The 18,245-nt window shown below is 39.9% G+C and overlaps 1 protein-coding gene across 1 annotated transcript; it reads right to left on the bottom strand.

The window, feature by feature from the left end:
* Positions 1-13,060: 13,060 nt before the first annotated feature.
* Rdh14 (retinol dehydrogenase 14) lies at positions 13,061-18,057 on the bottom strand. The gene is made up of 2 exons (XM_036170243.1): positions 17,609-18,057; positions 13,061-14,103 (listed from the first exon to the last, which is right to left on the bottom strand). The coding sequence occupies exons 1-2, from the start codon at positions 17,996-17,998 to the stop codon at positions 13,486-13,488; spliced, it is 1,008 nt and encodes a 335-aa protein (XP_036026136.1). The 5' UTR covers positions 17,999-18,057; the 3' UTR covers positions 13,061-13,485.
* Between the last annotated feature and the right edge of the window lie 188 nt (positions 18,058-18,245).

Genomic DNA, 18,245 nt, shown 5'->3' with positions numbered 1-18,245 from the left:
ATAGTTTTGGGAAATTGATGCATACTTAAAATTTTTATTCCAGTGACATATGCAGCAATTCCCCTGGTAAACAGAGTTATTGGGGTTTCTCAGCTTTTTAATGTTTTGAGGCTGTACTATTTAAGATCTGTATATAATTAAGTTCATGAAACAGTAATAAACTGGTGAATTAAACCTTTTATTATCATGATATGGTCTCTGACAGTAACCATACAGCTTTGGGACTTGGTTCGAGTATGTCTTAATAAATCTACACTAGTTTTCATTTGACTAATAATGTCTTGACCCATCTTCCCCTCTTCTTTCTTACTTTCAAACTGTTTTCATATTTACATTTTATCTTTACTAATAACATATTAGATTTCAAAGAAAACTGTTCCAAACCTTCTGCTTGTGTTTTTGACAGAGTGGTTTCCATCACTCACGATTATTTCAACTGCATTTTGGTTTGACTCCACCAAGCTCTTCCATGCCCTGCAAGTTCTACTTTTTCTCTTGCTTCTCATTTTTCCTCAGGTTATTTTATCATTTGGCTTTCTACTGTGTGATGCTGGAGAAGGTTCCTTCTTGTGCTTGTTGCAGTGGCCACCTGTATCACATCAGTGTCCCTAGCAAATTTTTAGTACTAATAGTTACTTTTATTTGATTTCAGGGTAATGGAAAACAAATCTTAGAACACTCAAACTCAATATTTCCATTATCCAAAAAATAGTTTATATTTAAACACTGTTAGGCATTTTAAGTTTGCTATTTTACAACACACACACACACACACACACACACACACACACACACACACTCAGGTCTTCCATCTGAAATGACATTCCTTAGGTCAGAAGTGAATCCCTGAGGATGCCTCTGATGGGTTTCAGTTGTGGCCTGTCTTGTTTTGGCACATTAGCTAACATTTAATTTCATACCCACTGTGGACGTACATCTTGATTGGGGTAGGCTGTAGGCTGGCAGTTGTTTCTGTTCAGTACATTTTGGTCTCCGGCTCACATGATTGCCTCTGAGAAGGTAGCTGTCTATCTTTTAAGGGTGATCCATCTGTTATTTTAGTAGCTTCTTAGATTTTTCTCCGTGTCTCTTTCCCTTTTCTGTACGTTTCTTCACTATGTATCTAGATAGGAATATTTTCTTCGTTGCTGTTAATACAATTCATTCCTGGTGAGCTCCCAGGGCTCGTGACAGACGAGTAATAATAAGTATGTACAACTAAAATGTCCCCAAACTCCCCTGTGCTCTGTATATCCATTCTTTCCAATCTGCACTAACCACTGATCACTCTGTTACCGCTATGGTTTTGTATATTGCAGAAAGCGGTAGCCTCAGGATCATATGTGGCCTTTTTTGTGGATTTATTTATGGCCTCAGCATAGGTCCGGCAGTGTGTATCTTGTCAGCACTGAGATCTATTTCATTGCCTAGATGTACCACAGTTTGTGATCCATTCACTTGTTCATCCCCACAGCTCCAAGTGTGGGGCTGTCATCATTAAAACTGTCATGAATATCTGCAGATTTTATGTCTGTCTATGTGCTAATATTTTAACATGTAACTTTTTACTGTTCATATTTCAAATTAGGCTTCTTGAAACTGTGGATTATTGTTTTAATCACTCCTAGAAAGTTATTACTGTCACTTCAAATATTGCCTCTGTTCTCATTTCCTATTGTTTTATTTCTGTACATCCAGTAAATTCTTTACTTGCTCCACCTGTCATATTTACTTGTATATCTCCCATGGTTTCTGTCCTCTATGTCTCTCATTGAATTTTGGTCATTTCTTCCCCAGTCATCCCCCCACCCTACCCCCTCTGGTTCCCACTTCTCCATTTTACTGGGTTCAGTCAACTCCACCTCTGAGTCTTTTTAGTTATATTTTCATTTATAGAGGTTTTATTTCATTATTACCCAGGCCTATCACTTCCACAGTTTTCTGTCTCTATTGAAATTTTAATTTTATTAAATGTAGTAACTGTCATTATTTTACCATTTGCACCTGGTAGTTCTTTTGTCTGAACTTTGAGTAGAGAGTTAGTGTCCCTGTGCCTGAATTCTTCGTGTTAGCTGTTGTGCTTAGAAAACTCTTCATGGAGGCCACTCAACCCTTTTTGGAAGGTGCCTTCCAGTGAAACTCTGTTTTCTCTTGTCACTTACTAAGAAACTACTGGTCCCTAACAATTATGAACCAAATCACTGGGTTGAGTTTCTTTGACTTTCCTGCCAACCTCAGTTTGTACTCAAAGGAAGCTAGAGCCTTGGTGTAGCCTTGAGGGGATGACCTTTCTTCTCTTCTTCTACACTCCCTCCTCTGCTCTGTGTAGTAGAACTCCTATACCAAAGAAAGTCCAGGGAAGAACCTCAGTAACTCACGCATATATTTGCTTTGAGTAGATAGCTATTCAAAATCCAGCTTAATGTGAATTCTGGAGCTGTCTAATTTTGTGTAACTTTTCAATTCTATTTGTTCTTCAAGAGTCAGAAAAATAAAAGAACAAAAGTTCATGTACCTTGTTTTCTAGATTGGCAGAGGGACAGAAGTGCCTGCTTGACAAGAACCATCTTTCAATTTGTTTATTCACATTGACCGGATTTCGATCTGAAAACATCTCATTATCTTATGATTCTTTGAAGTTTAAAAAAATACATGAAATTTCACCCAGAGCTGTCCTTAAGACAATGATTAGTTTGTGTAACTTAGCCTATCAGATCCAAATACCAATGATCCTTCAACTATTTTTTTTTAATTTTTTATTAGTTTATTTAAATAACATTTTTTCATTTATTTTATATATCAACCACACAAAAATTTTTCTTTGTCACCATTCACTTCATTTAGACAAATTTGCATGAAATTATATTGATATGCCAAGTATGTTACCAGTTTCAGAATAGGAAAACTATTCTAAGTAAGTGCCAACCTTAATTAGTGGGGTTTCATTAGTAGAGTATGTCTAATGTCTCTGACTTCTCAACAGCTGTGAGAGAGTTAAAAGTGCTTCATTGCAAGAGAAATAAATGTATTTACTATAAAGTACCATAACATGGTTCTTTTGATCATTGCATTATGATTTAGTTCAGACATCTCTATTGTATGTTCAATTTCTTCAAAGCCATGAAAGATGATATACTTCCCTCTGGCAGGAAACGAACACTGTGCTGGGCACTGGGTTATTTAACCAGTCGATAAATAATTTACACTTAGGATATTACGCAGAAACATTTTCAATTAGCTTGTGTTGACAGAGAAACTAAATATAGTATACTTAGTGAAAAAAAATTAACGCATTCTTGACTTGCCTGGCAGAAACAATCTTATTTAAAATAATACCTATTCTCAGACATGCATTTATTTAGGAAAAAGATTGAAAAATAATAGATATAAGCATGCAAATTAAATATATATTATTGTTTTGAGTTTAGAGGAAATGCTAATTTGTTTTATGTAACCTATCTGGTTCTTAAAAGAAGCATTTGCTAATATATTAAAGCAGCCAAAACCCTAACTCCTAAGGGATTTTGGTTCAACCACTGGCTCAACAAGCCTTAGGTAAACCACTATTTGTTTTCTGAATTCCAATTTCTTATCCATTATAGAGGAATACCAATTCCTTGCATACCGTGTTACTGTATTAGAGGTGATACATACACAATCTCTCTTAGAAATGGTAGCTATACTAGAAAAATCTTTCTCCAGTGAGTTTAATCACATGTTTCTTATGTTTTATTTATTAAGTGATGATCATTGGTCTAGAGGTTCACAAAAGAATGTGTTGTTACTGTAAAAAGAATAAAAAGCACTCAAGTTTTACGTCTATTATCTCACATGGAAATTCATGAAGGGATGAAATAAATGCACAGTGGTTATTGCAGAAATAATTATGTCGGCCTTAGCATGCCCTGTTTAAGCAACCAAAAGCAGACTGCTCAACACAGTTCATTAGGTCTCCAGAGACTGCTAGATGGTGGAAGCCAATAATTTGACTAACAACACAGAAGCAACCAGGGGAATTGGTGGCTAGATTAAAAACATTTTTTTACAGTTTGTGTGACTTCTCTGTGGACATCCCAGCTTCCCTCATACTAATTCCCAATGACCACTAATTATGGTTACAGAAAATGAGGAAACATGCTTCCTAGTTCCTATTTCCACTGTTGAATAGGGCTGTCCCAGAGAACACAGCTGTGTCTGACCCAGCCAAAAGGCCTTTCCTCTCTTTTCAAACACTGAACCCTGACATATTTCTGAGAGTGTAAGACACATTTCTCTGCTCTAGGGGGCCACTGCATCATCCTCATCTTACTTGCACATCAGTGAGGTGATATGCATCTCACCTTCCAGGTTACTCATTAACTAACAACCCAACATTAAAAAGAACAACCCAATGATTTATAATTAATTTATGGCCACCCTTGCCGGAATAAGGGGATAGAAATGACTCACTCAAATGTGTGTCTTCTGTGCAGTCACAGTGTTCCTCTCTAGCTCTTCCGAGCCTTTGACTCACCTCTTGTGTTTTGACTACTCCGATTTTATTTGCAGCAGAGAAGTGGAACTAAATATTAGTTCTGAGGATTCCATTGTGAACCTCTTTCTCATCCAGGCTCAGTATCCCAAGAACGTATGCAGGGATATCCATCATAAGTCATTCTGCCTCAACCACATTGCTGCTAAGGAAGCCCAGGGTGTACCATGGGTTTCTTAGCTGGAAAGGAGCTGTGATAAATTAATTGGTTCAGCAGACAGCTTGGCTTAGATATAGTTCTATAGATATATGTATATGTATATGTATATGTATATGTAGATGTAGATGTAGATGTAGATGTAGATGTAGGTGTAGATGTAGATATTCTTCCAAGTGTCAGCCTCTCTCATTGTGAATATCAGTCTCGAGCCCTTGATTTTTTAATGTGACCACCTTTATGTCTCTGAGATATACAGAGTGACAAAAATGTTAGCCATGATAAATTAAAAGAAAAAAAAGTCACAGCACGCATGAGTGCAGGGGTTTCCTAAGAGCCACTACTAGAGCAGTGGTTAAGGATTCACCTAGTGCGACCATTACTGGTTATGGTACCTAACACTCAATCAAGGACTTGCTTCCTTGGCTCGGATTTGTAGCTAAAAGATTCTTGTTACCATTTGGTTTTCTAAACACATTTCCTCACTGGGGTAAAAGAAAAAATAGATTTCCTCTTCTTTCTCTCTTGCTTGTTTGTTTCTCGTCATTGTCGCCGTCAACAAACATCAACAAATTTAAATTCCCAGAGCTGATAGGTTGGGATTGATCACATTACACAATTTAAATTTTACCAAAGCGTTGCTGTGGTAGCTGCCTTTTTCACCGGCTCTGTGTGTCCTTTTCCTCCGGGCTGTAAAGCAGTCAAGTTCTCGACTCATGCCATCCATCTGTACCAGTGTCATTTAGCCATTGAACAGGTCAGGCATCCTGGTGGCCTTTTTCATTTGTTGGAAGCAGAAACCATCTGGGATAGGTCCCATTTTGGAAAGGGACAAAAACACAGTAAGACAAGCACCGACAAAGTAATGGGAAAGTCTGAAAGAGTAGAATAAGTTACAGAGTGGCTGAGAACGTTACCCGAACTAATCAGCTTGGTGAAGTGACCACTTCTGTCATAATCAGGAAGGCAAGGAGGCTAGAGGCTTCTGCTGGAACTACAAGTTAGAACTTGGGGCATCACAGTTCTGTATCACAGCTCAGCCACCAACACTGACCCCTTCTCTCAACACTTTTAGGCATAGGTGTACCCATAATCGTTAATGCTGTGTCCCGATTGCTCCTTGTCCTCAAAACAAACAAACTATGCAATAAACGAAGCCGAGCCAAAGGAAGTGACTGTTTTGATGGTCTTTCTTGCCAGTAGAAAATGTCCCATAGTGGCAGGAGGATGGCATCTGTGTTTCTGTCAAAATCCTAGTTTAGTGTCATGCATTTGGGATAGCATGTTTTTATCCACAATACAGGCAATGCAGTTCTTTCTGGGTTTGGCTTTATAAAAACATTTTTGAGAAGGTCTTACCTATCCCAGGGTAGCCTAAATGGTTTATAGCTAAAGTGGAAGTAGAATTTCTGAACTTGCTCCCTCTGCCTCCTGAGTGCTGGGACTACTGGTATGCAGCCATCTCCAATTGATGTGGTGTTGGAGGTAGAACCCAGGGCTTCATGCATGCTAGGCAAGTTTACCAAATGAACTACATTCCTGCCCCCCTTTTTTGTTTGCTATGTTTTTGTTTTTGTTTTTTGTTTTTCCGAGACAGGGTTTCTCTGTGTAGTTTCACAACGTTCCTGGAACTCACTCTGTAGCCCAGGCTGGCCTTGAACTCACAAAGATCCTCCCCGCTCTGTCTTTTGTTTTTAAACACAATAATTTGTAAAATTTTCAAATCCAGTTTTTTTTTTCTTAATAGAAAATTTATTTTCCATATAGTATATTCTGATTATAGTTTCCCTTTCCCCAACTCCTTCCAGATACTATTTCCTGAGCCTCCCAAACCCACAACCTTTCTTTTTCTCATTAGACTACCAGCCAACATCTAATAATAAATAATAAGATAAAATGAAAACAAACTAGAATAGGGATTTTTAGATGAGAATAAAACTGAATGCTAATTGATTATATCTGAATGTTTCAACTTCTATTGGTCTGATCATTTTCCTGTAAACCTTATAAATGCCATGCAAGCTAGCCCATCTTCCCCAAAGCCTATTGTTTGTATACAGTGTCTTAAATTAACTTATTTGTGTGGGTACACACAAGACATGGCATACATGTGGAAGTCAGAGGACAACTTGGGGGAATTGGTTCTCCCCACCCTGTGTGTATGAGGGATTGAACCCAAGTCATCCATGTAGGTGGTAAGTGGCCTTACCTGCTCAGCTATCTTGCCTGTCTGCATGTAATGTCTTAATTCTTGTATACATTTACATTTATGAGTGTGCCCTAGACTTGGATATAAATTGTGCTTAGTATAAAGTACTGCTTGGAATTCTGGGTACTACTGTGGCCTATGCTCAGCATTACTGTGCTGTAAGCTCACACAGTGATTTGTTATATGATTTGTGTATCACTGAACAAGCCTACACCATATCAAGAATGAGAATGACCAAACTATCAGACAAATCTTCACAGCACTAACTTGGCTGTTTGTCCCCTCCTTTCTTCTCTGCTATGTACTTTTCTTATTTAAGCACAGTTGAGTTTTTGTAGTTCTCAATTATTTTTTCCTAAAATACCCCAATACAGTCATATTCTTCCCCAGTTCAGTAAGGAGACATAGAGCAAAAATGTGTATTCAGAGAAGAATAAAGATAATATACATCCACACCTTCTCCAAAAGGCTGTGATGACTTTTACAACAACCCCAACTTCATCTATGTATAGGATGGCTCTTGATAGCTTTGTGTGAGCGTTTGAAAGTTCAGCCAAGCCAGCTGCACGATCAACAGAAAGACAATAGCTCCCACACACGGGGTTACATGGATTAAAGAACCCGATCCATCAGTAAATCTGCCAGATGGCAGTGGAATAAAGCCTGTAACTCCTTCACTTTCATTTCAACAGCAGCAAACAATGTTCAGTGTTGAAAATAAACTCTTCCAGATGAGCTAAAGATAAACTCAGAGGTGGGTGGACCTGATCTTGCTGGGCTCTGGCTCTGAAGTGTTTGATTACATTAACGAGAAACCCTTGGGTAGAATCCCCTTCTGTCAACAGCTTGCTTAGACCTGGACACTTACTACATGAGGCCATTTCCTGTGCTTTCATGGGTTGGTGGCAGAAACTCGGTTTGCTTCTCTCTCTCTCTCTCTCTCTCTCTCTCTCTCTCTCTCTCTCTCTCTGGAAGAAGCTAATAATAATAGGGCTTGGTATTTCTTCAAACCACACATGCAGCTTCCAGGTATAGCTAAAAGCCCAACATGTATGCAGACGTACAAAGACAAAAATCTCTGAATCCATTTTATCTGTTTACCACAGAATATTTGACTTATTCATCTTACTGGTTTCATGGTGGTACAAAGAATGGGGGCGGTTAGAAGGGTTTCCCACACCATTCTGCTAATGATTGGATGATTGCTTAGATGTGTGTGGTGTAACAACAACAACAACAAAACGGTACAATCACTTTTTGGAAGTTTGGATTTATAAATGAATGATTTTTTTAAAAAAATGTTTTCAAACACACTCAGATATCGGCAATGGGCCTGTAGCACATACATAACACAGCAACTTCTGAATACAAGATGACAATGTTACAATAATAAATCTTCAGCATTCAGGAACTTTGCTATTTACCATAATTAGTTGGCACTTTTTAAATGAGGGAGAGAGAGGCAAAGCCGATAATGAAATTAAATCTGAAGGAGCAGCTGCACAAACATGTTGGGACCCCACTGATTATGCCAGATAATCAATTCCGCAAGTTGGTCCATTGAAAAAATAAAGTTATTCCAAGATTTAGAAGCCTTTGGATAATTTCAAATCACCCCACAGAAAATATGTATTACCAACTCCATCAAACTGAGGTTCTTCTGGAATGCCAGTGATTACTGATTTACACATTAGAAGCCCTCTTACTTGAAACTGGCTGGCTATGTGAAAAGGCTTAAGAAAGGAGGAAATTATAATGGTGAGTCATCTACACCATGAAGCTATCTACCTGAACGTGAGACAGAACACGTCCATTCATTGACCTATCTCATCTCATTTGAGGCTAAGGGCTTAATCAACCTCCTTGCTGCTCTTTGAGTTTCAACCTACTTGGAACTGGATCTTCTTACACTCTGTTCACTTAGGGGGTACAGTCTATGCTTTCCAACTTTTGTGTCATTTCTCAAAAAGATGACCAAACAGTGCAGTAGAGGGGATGGAAACAGGAACACAGAATAATGCTGAGTACATATAAAAATGCCATAGGAAAGCTAATTGTTTTGTCTGCCTACAAGTTAAACAAACAAAAATACAAACAAGCGAAAAATAGCAGAAAAAAATGGACTCAGAATTTGTCACTTTCAAGGTACTGAGCACCCCAATGTTTGGTGTGTTCACAGTGTGTATTTTTAGTAAAAGATAGTTGTTTGTAACTTTATTCAACAGTAAATTTCCAGTGATCTGCCCTCATTTTCTTGTCACATGCAAAGCCCTCAGGCTAAGCCTTATCGAGATTCACCTTTTCTTTGTCCTTATATTTTACCAGTTTGTGTTATGACTATTAAATCATTGTCTGATTAACAACAAGCATAGCTAGTGAGCACACAAGCACACAGAGCTTTGGCTGGCTTTTCTCTGTTGCTTCCTACCTTCCCAGGATGGAGAGCCAGGCCAATGTCTAACATGTAAAAGACAGTCATTGTTAGTTGAACACGTGGTGGCACCTAATTTCCTTGTCTTAAAGATGACAGGACAAAAGGGAGCAAAGAGTTCACAGTCATATCCAACCTGTGGTATGTGGGCCACATGTACCCCAGGATAGCTGTAAATGTGGTCTACCACAAAATTATACACTTACTTAAAATGTTACAAGGGTTCCCTCCCTCCCTCACCCCTCTCTCTCTTACTTTTTTGTAATGTTGGTTCACAGCTTTCCAGCATGAATGTTGACAATGTATTCTTTCAGTGTCCAAAGGGTGGACATAACACTATGCTAGAAAGGAGTTCATCACCACCTTTACAGGTTATGAGACTCAGTCGGTGATTTTCTCAGAAAGAATGGCGGTTCTGGTCTTACAGTAAGTCAGTTACATGGTGGTTGCTGAAGAGTGAATCCACTCTACTTTGATTAAACATCTGGCTTGGCAAAACCTCTTTCTTGCTGTCTGCAGAAAACTGGGCATGCCTTCCAACTTCCTTCTAGGAATTAACTACCTTCCTCCATGTTGACCTGTAACTAATTTAACTCCCCATTGTCCAGAGAAGCCTTGTGAACATCTGAAGCTGTCTGTGGGGGCCCAGCTCCTGAAGGGTGATTAGTAACATGTTCTCTTTAGTGTTTCTTGGGACATTTGGAATCAATTAAATATTCAAATATAGATTTTTCTTAGATCTCTGGCCAGGCCCAGCAGGTTTGTGTGGGGAAGGAGTTGGAAGCAGATAACTGCTATTCCTCACACCAGAATCTATAGCTGGAGATAGATTTAAAAATATACTCTCTAGACCTCCTGGGTCTTCGAGCAAATAATCATACAAGATTAAAAATCATATAGAAAAACAGAAGCAGCTCCCTACAGAAGGAGTTGTTGTTATTACAACCACTGCAGAAAGATGAACTGTATGTGAATGTAGCAGGCTTGGAAGATGGTACTAGCTGTTGAAGAGTGATAGAATTTCTTGACTAGCTGAGAACGGTTTTTACAATTTTATAATATTGGAGTAAAAACAAAGTATGTGAGACTATATAACATGGATTGGCAATGAGGCACCAAGCCTTAAATATGCACATCTAGCTTTTTACCCAAACAGGTTACTGATTCATACTTAGAGTCCTTTCCATCAAATGTACTCAGCTAACCATCTCTATCACTGATTGTTAGTACTGCCACTGTCACTATTAGGGATGTTTTGAAAGAGTGGTGGATGCGTGTCTATGTCACCTTTTACAAAATGCTTGACTCTGTCACGGTCATTCATTGACCAGTCCTTTAAAGTATGTAATTGTCAGCCAGGAAAACAGTTCAGTGCTTGCTACAGATGCCTGCTGACCTGAGTTTGGTCTCCAGAACCAAGGGCAAGGTGGAAAGAGAGCGTAGACTCCACAAACCTGTTCTATGCCCTTCATATATACGCTGTGGCACAGGTACATATGCGCTTTCTCTCATACACAGCAATAAACTTCGAAGTGTACATTCTATCTAACACCAGTGCTAGGAAAACAATGTTCTAGAATAGTTAAATAATTTCACATGATCATTGGGAGAGTTACATTGGGAAGTGATTAGCTAAAGCCAATATAATGGTATGCTAGGAAATGAAACCCCTTTTTTTCTCAGTTAAATAGTAGTTAGGAACCCCACTAGATTAAGTGGTATGGGTGATGCTGAAACAATAGACCAATGATTATGTTGCCTACAGGACTAAACTGCTTGAATGAAGTCAGTTTAAAAACAAACAAAAGTCAAGAATCAGGATGGAAACATAGGTTTCACCTCACTTATTCCATTACCTGGCCCAGGGTTGCTCTAGCAGTATTTTACTGAGGGTAAAAGTATCAAAGCAATAGAACTGTTTCCCTTATGCTTTTGCTCGGTGGAATGTCAGAAGAGAGTTATTGGAGAAAGAAAGAACAGGAATAGTCTTCCAATTCTAACTAGTCAGGCTGGTGTTGTGGGTCCTTGATTCCATCAGCCACAGTAGTGGGAAAGACATCTTCCAAATGGCAGCTCATTTTACCATAATAGTTGGTGTTTGCAGATAAGTTATTTTTCCCATCACTATAAATTAATATAACTACTTTTATTGTGGTGCCACAAACAAGAACTCTGAAAGGCTCAAAAGGGCCAAAGCCCCTGAAAAGCAGCAGGTATCAAAATACAGCCAGAAAAAGATGGTATTAAATGAAAAAGGGAGCTCCCTTTTAATGAAGCTGAGGTGTAGGACAGATTTATTAGTTTCTATGTTTCCAAGTTGCATTCTCGTGTACTTCCTGCCCATATTTCCAAGTTGAGCAGTTCTCTTTGTGGGGCAACCTTCTAAGAGCATTTCAAAGGGCACACTGTACAGACACACCTGTGATGAGGGGGCCATCGGCTGTGCTCACAAGGCCATGCTCTAAAAGGAAGCAGACCTTTTGCACGATCTGCCAAGATCTTGCCAGTCTGGAGAACCACTATTTGTAACCAGATATGTTCTTAAAAATAACAAGCGTTAGCTCTGCTCTAATGGTCATTAAACTAAGTGGAGCTGCCTCTCATTGGGTGTTTTCATTAATATTCTGAGGTGACAGGACAAAAAAAATGAAGTTATGAAGTTGATGCTTCTGATGTTAAAACACAGAAGTCTACAATATGCCTATTTGGGCTCAGTTATTTTTAAAAAAATTTTTATATTTATTATATATTTATATAGTTAATAAAATACATATATGAAATATATCTGTAATTTTATAAAATATGTAATTATAAATATTTATATCTCATTTTTTTGTTGCTCTTTTTCATTTCATGTCAGCTACTACACTTTGATTCTTGGGGGAGAAAAACTTCCTTTGGATAATCCTTTTAAATTATCTAACTGGACCTAGAGTCAATAATTAGTGCATTTTAAGCATAGCTACCAAATTCAAAGGAAACAAAGCAAGAAGACAGAATTGTTTCTGCCCACAGGTACACCTGAGAGACACGATAGGTCGGTTGTGTCTTGAAACAAGGTGTTTCAGACTGAAGGAACATGAAGAGATGATCTGAAGGCAAGGGAATAGACAACCCTTCTATATTCAGGGCTGATCACTGCAGATGGACAGTCTAAGAGGGTAGTCATCAGACATTTACCTGTTTAGGTAAGATTTTAAGTTCACTTCTCAATATTTCATGTGCTCAGTTTCCACATATCTAGTCCACTCTCTTGGGCTGTGGTGGATAGTTCTTTCCACTCAACAGGACATGTGGACAGTTTGTGGAGTGTCTCCAGCATGTATTACAGAGCTTAAAGTTTAAGGATGATATATTAACTACAACATTCCATGTCCCTTTGGGGGATTTCAGCCCTATACCACTGCTATATTTATATACTCAACATTGATGTTTGAGCAAAAGACTTCTTTGAATAAAGGATTCTACAGCTGGAAAAGGAAAACAAAATAAAACAAACCCACCCCAAACAACAACAAAAAGAGGCTAAGAAAACTTACTGTATGGTTAACTGGAAAACCATGACAGGTTTGGAAGTGCATCAGGACACCAAGTCACAGATTGGAGTTTTATAAAAGTAAATTTTCAGAGCAGTAGGAAGGGAGAACATGGATATAGCAGACCAAGAAAAGTCAATGAGGACAGGCTAATGGACCACATTCAGATACTTCTAGAGAAATGCACACTGAAGAATCTGCATCATACATTTATTCCAAGTGACAATATATGTGCACACACTAGGCACAGTTTTTCCACAAAACACGCATCGTAGTAAAAATTCTTAACATTTTTGCTATGAAACTCAAAAGGTTTTTGAAAACTCTCTTAAGATACCTTTTAAATTGGCAATATCTTTAGCATTTGTAATATATGATTGCCCAATTATAATTTTTGATAACAAAACAGAAATGTGTTGCTCATTCTAGTTATTTAAAACATCTTTGCTTGAACTTTGTATTAGTCCACATAACTCCAGTGCTCTTCAAATATCCATGAATACCTCTCAACAGTATTACTGTAAAACCCAAACTGTTCCCAAGTAGCACACGCTCACAACATGCTGCTCCTGACCAAGGATGTAATGGACAGTCTTACAAATAACCCTTTTCTCTTTACTCTTATTTTAAAATGCCAACCATCACTTCACTGATATCCCACAGTTTCCTTGCTACTGACTCATCCATAGCTTTGGGCAATAGTTCTTCCTCCTTACAGTCTCCAAAGTACCTTCCGGACACACCTTCTACCTCAGGTGAAGAGGCTAAGTAGATGGAGGTCTGGGCACCTTCTAGTGGAGTTTTGAAAAAAGCCCATGATACCAAATTGAAAAGTGGTCTGGCCAGCAATGGGATGTGTATGTGCCTCCCAAGGTTTGTCCGCACAATACCAGGATGTAGTACATTGACAGTCACATTTGTTCCTTCTAAGCGGCGGGCAAGTTCTCTGGTGAAAAGAATGTTAGCCAGTTTGCTTCGACTATAGCAGAAGCTTTTATTATAGCTCTGTTCACTGTTCAAGTCTTCAAAGTTGATGTCTCCGTATTTATAAAGTTTGGAAGAAACGACCACAATCCTGCTGGGAGCTGAACTTTTGAGGAGTCCAAGCAGAAGATTGGTGAGTAGGAAGTGGCCCAGATGGTTCACTCCAAACTGCATCTCAAACCCATCTTCCGTCTTCATATATGGGCACTGGAAGATCCCTGCGTTATTGATCAGGACGTCTAGCCTGGGCTCCTCCTTGAAAACCAGGGAGAGAATGCAGAGTTATGAATACACATTTTCCATAGCTCTTTTCATTCATGTATGTTTTACTAACAATGAAAAGAATTTGCGACTAAAACTAATCTCAAGTTTTAGCCTATGTATCCAGTAATTATTTGAAGCAGTGTCAATTTTGGGTTTTTTACAACTTAAGGATTATGAATATGTATACTCTTACATTTTACTCAAATGTTGATTATATAATTACCAAGTTCTTTCTTAAAACAGAAATACAGCAAATTTGGGGATGAGGGACTCCTAGGATCCTGTCTTCCTTTAATTTCAGTTGAACTAGAAAAATACCAATTTTGGCATTATCATATTAAATTTATAATGTGTCCCTGTGGTAAACTTAAAAAGAGCTTGCAAAACATAAAAAAAATATACTTTTAAAGCAATAATGCACGATGAGGAGGGGCCTGATTGATCCCTTTCTCAAATAACCTTATCTACTCCCAATGTTCTAAGTTCAGGGCAGACCCAGGTGACTTGGTCAATGTCACCAAGCTCCTAAGAGTCAAGTCAGAATCAGTCTGAAGATGAAATCTTTAGACTCCAAAGCCCATTCTCACAATTAGTAACCTAGTCTGGTCTTCTAACTGGGCTGTTAAAACAGAGCTTGAGTCAAGGTGAGCAAGGCAGACCATATCCAGCAAAGGGCTGGTATTGTGACTCCCACCTTACTGGTAACACCATCAATGGTAAATTAAGATGCTTTACTCTGCAGTCCTATTACGTGTAAAATGTCACTACAGGGACAGAATAACTTGAGGGCACTTCTGCAGAATTAGGACAAAGAAAAGTCAGAGATGTAAACTTTTGACTACAGCAAATACTGTTAACAAACCAAGGAAGAAAAGTTAGTAAAATCACTGAGTGGGTAACATAAACATATTAATAACAACACAGTGACTGTTACAGGAGTCTCTCAATTGTACAGGAGAAAAAAGAGATAGCATCAACAGGCACCATTAACCTGCAGTGTGATTTCAGAACTTGGCCCATTCTTTGTATAAAATAGCTTCCAAGCATCATATACCTCCACATCTTCCCCAATTAAAGTCCTAAATTGTACTGTTCTCATAGGGACCTTTCCATTCCTTACATCATTGAAGTTGATTTTCATTGGCTCTTTCCTAGCTCCTCTGTCTCTTCTGATGACAGAGAAAAAGAAATGCACAATATGTTCCAGGTGTAAAGACACAGCGATGACCCATGATTAAATTAATTTCAGGTCGAATCTCAACTCTCCTCTCTCTCTTTTATTTTTTTTGCCAAGTGTAAGTGAAAGAAACATGTGTTACATTTCACAACTGTTATCAAAGGCTACCTGTTGGGTTAACTGTTTCTCCTGCTGGCCTGTGGAAAAACTTGCATGTTTTCCCCCAGTCAACTTCAAGAGGAGGATGTGAGTTCACAGATACGGGGAAGGAAGGAGTGTCATCTTCAGTAATCTTCTGGAAAGGTTTCCAGAATCAATCATTTCTGAATTATCATTCTTCACGGGGTTTGTGTTAAGACTTTATCACTTAATATATTTTTTTTAATTCTAGGAGATAAACAGCATAAATTCCAAGAATACCAAAGAGTAGAATGTCAAAACTTCTATTTATTTTCCCTTCTAATTATAATCACTGAATTTCAGAGCCAAGCAAGAACGTAAGTACTTAGGATAACACAATTTCATTACTTCTCTGTGTTCCGACTGAAGCAGCAATGATATCAGGAAGAAGCAGGCTCAGCCCTATTCACACGTCAGTGAGACAGGATGACCTGCTGTCTATGCTTCCAAAACCTCTCCAAGACTGCTGTTGCTACTTGATCAGCTACATGCAAATGACATGCTAACAACAACAGTTTCTTTGATCTGCACCAGCTCCTAATATGTAACATGATGCCCCAGAACACAAGATCTTGCTGTGCAATAGCTGCAGTTTTGAGGGAAACAGTGAGACTCTCTACTCACTATTCTCAAAACTACTTCCACATGGTTCAATGTGGGCTTTGTTCTGAGGAGGTTGTTTCTTTGTACAGCCATGTTTTGAGCAGTTATTAACAGCTAGGGTCTTAAAGGCAAGTGCAAAAGCTAAAGAGAACCTATGTAGAACAAGAATGAGAGCCAGTGGCTGGTGGTGCATGGCTTTAATCCCAGCACTCGGGAAGCAGAGGCAGGTGGATCTCTGTGAGTTCAAGGCCAGCCTGGGCTATAGAGTGAGTTCCAGGAAAGGCACAAAGCTACACAGAGAAACCCTGTCTCAAAAAAAAAAAAAAAAAAAACCAACCACCCAACCAAACAAAAAACCCAAAAAACCAAAACAAAAAATGGAACAAGAATGAGTATAGCTGTGTCCAATCAGACTTGGAGATTGGAAAAGTTACTATAGGGACCAAAAAGCACACTGTTCCACTAATAATTATGGCTACCTAAGAGTTAAATAAGATACTTCTTTTTGAATGATGTCTATCACTGGATAGTTATGGAATTATTAGGACACGCAGGCTTAGATCTAACTGCTAACAAATGGACTTGCAGATATTTCTTTTGACCCAAGTACATCATGGGGGAAAAGAAAGTCACTTAGAATGTCAACTTTAGATTCAAGAGATTCCAACTGAGACAAGCAGACTCCCTGTGCCTAGCTGGCTTTAGATCTACCTCTGGCAAGCCACCTTGGCCACAGTCTTTCTACTTCAGTGGAGCATGTACCACCCACCCCTCAGCCATCAAGCACCAGAAACACAGGAGGTTAAAGCAAAGCCTTGAAGACAGACATGTTACTGAACCTTCCTGTGCTTCAGTTCCCTAATATGGAGAGATATTAATGCTTGCTTTACAAGAGCTACAGTCAGGATCTGACAACAGCCAATGAACTTTTCCCATCATTGGCACATCTCCTGGCATACATCAAACCTTCCATAAAGTTAGGCATATGATTTTTTTTTCCTGTCCCTCTTTGGACTATTAATAGGATTCCAAATTCCATTCTCTTTAGACATGGGGTGGAATCGAGTTGGGGATGATGCAAAGGTGTCAATCAGCAAGGGATACTCCCTCCTACTTCAGCAGGACAAAACAAAAACAAAAACAAACCAGGAAATGGAAATAAGAAAGAAAAACAAGAAAGAAAATTTAACGATGGGCCTAATCAAAGTTCTTGGCTAGCTTTTCTCCTGCAGTGCTATCAGGCCTTGTGACAGCAAGTTAAGATCTGGCACACATTTCACTTCTGACACGGGGGAAACAATTCAAAGATCAGGTGGTGATGATTCCTGGACTGTCCTCGCCTAACAAAGTGAAATGTCCAGGCACTGGCTTATTTATTCACTTCTGGGGGACCTCCCAGGAATTCCTTCTCGGACCTGCCCCTCCTCCCAGCAGGGTCCCAGGCAGGCAGGTGTCTTAGCCCTGACCAAGCTCAAGGTCACACCAGGCCTCAGGGGCCCCTCCCCCGCGGGTGGCTGGGCTCCATAAGACCCACACCTGCAGCAGTTCTTGGCAGAAGGCTCGCACTGAACGTAGAGAGGCAAGGTCCAGCTCCTTGACGACCAGCTGGCCTTCGGTGGCGGCGTCCGGCTCTGGACCCGCAGCCTGGCCGAGTTCCTGGCGGAGCTGACCCGCCGCCTCCTCCGCTCTCGCGCGGTCCCGACACCCCATGATGACCCGCGCCCCCAGGCGCAGCAGCTCGGCGGCTGTGGCGCGGCCCAGACCGCTGTTTGCCCCGGTGATCAGCACTGTCTTCCCGTGCATGAGGCTCCGGTCCCCGCCTCCCTGCATCCGCTGGCCTCTGGGCCCCGAGAACCGCCGCGCTGCCAGCCACAGCGCCCCACCTAGTGCGGCCAGGAGCGCTGCGGCCACAGTAGCCACTGCCATAGCCTTCCGGGCAGGGTGCAAGGGGCCTAGAGCACAGGTTCCGGAGACCCAGGGGCCACTGCGCGCGAAGGACTCTGGGGCGCCGCCTGCTGTCCTGGGCTAGTGCGCGCGGGGTTTGCTGGGATTTGTAGTTTCCTTCCTGAGAGTACCTTGAAGTAGAGTTCATCACAGAAACTACCCTGTGGAAACCACCGGTGGATTTATTTAGAAGTGGACCGTGTTGAAATTGGTATACGCCTGCAGACAA

Source organism: Onychomys torridus, chromosome 21 (genome assembly GCF_903995425.1).
Source record: "Onychomys torridus chromosome 21, mOncTor1.1, whole genome shotgun sequence".
In the NCBI taxonomy this organism is placed as follows: Eukaryota; Metazoa; Chordata; class Mammalia; order Rodentia; family Cricetidae; genus Onychomys; species Onychomys torridus.
The sequence above is the reverse complement of the archived record's forward strand: the minus strand, read 5'-3'. Positions and strand labels throughout refer to the sequence as shown.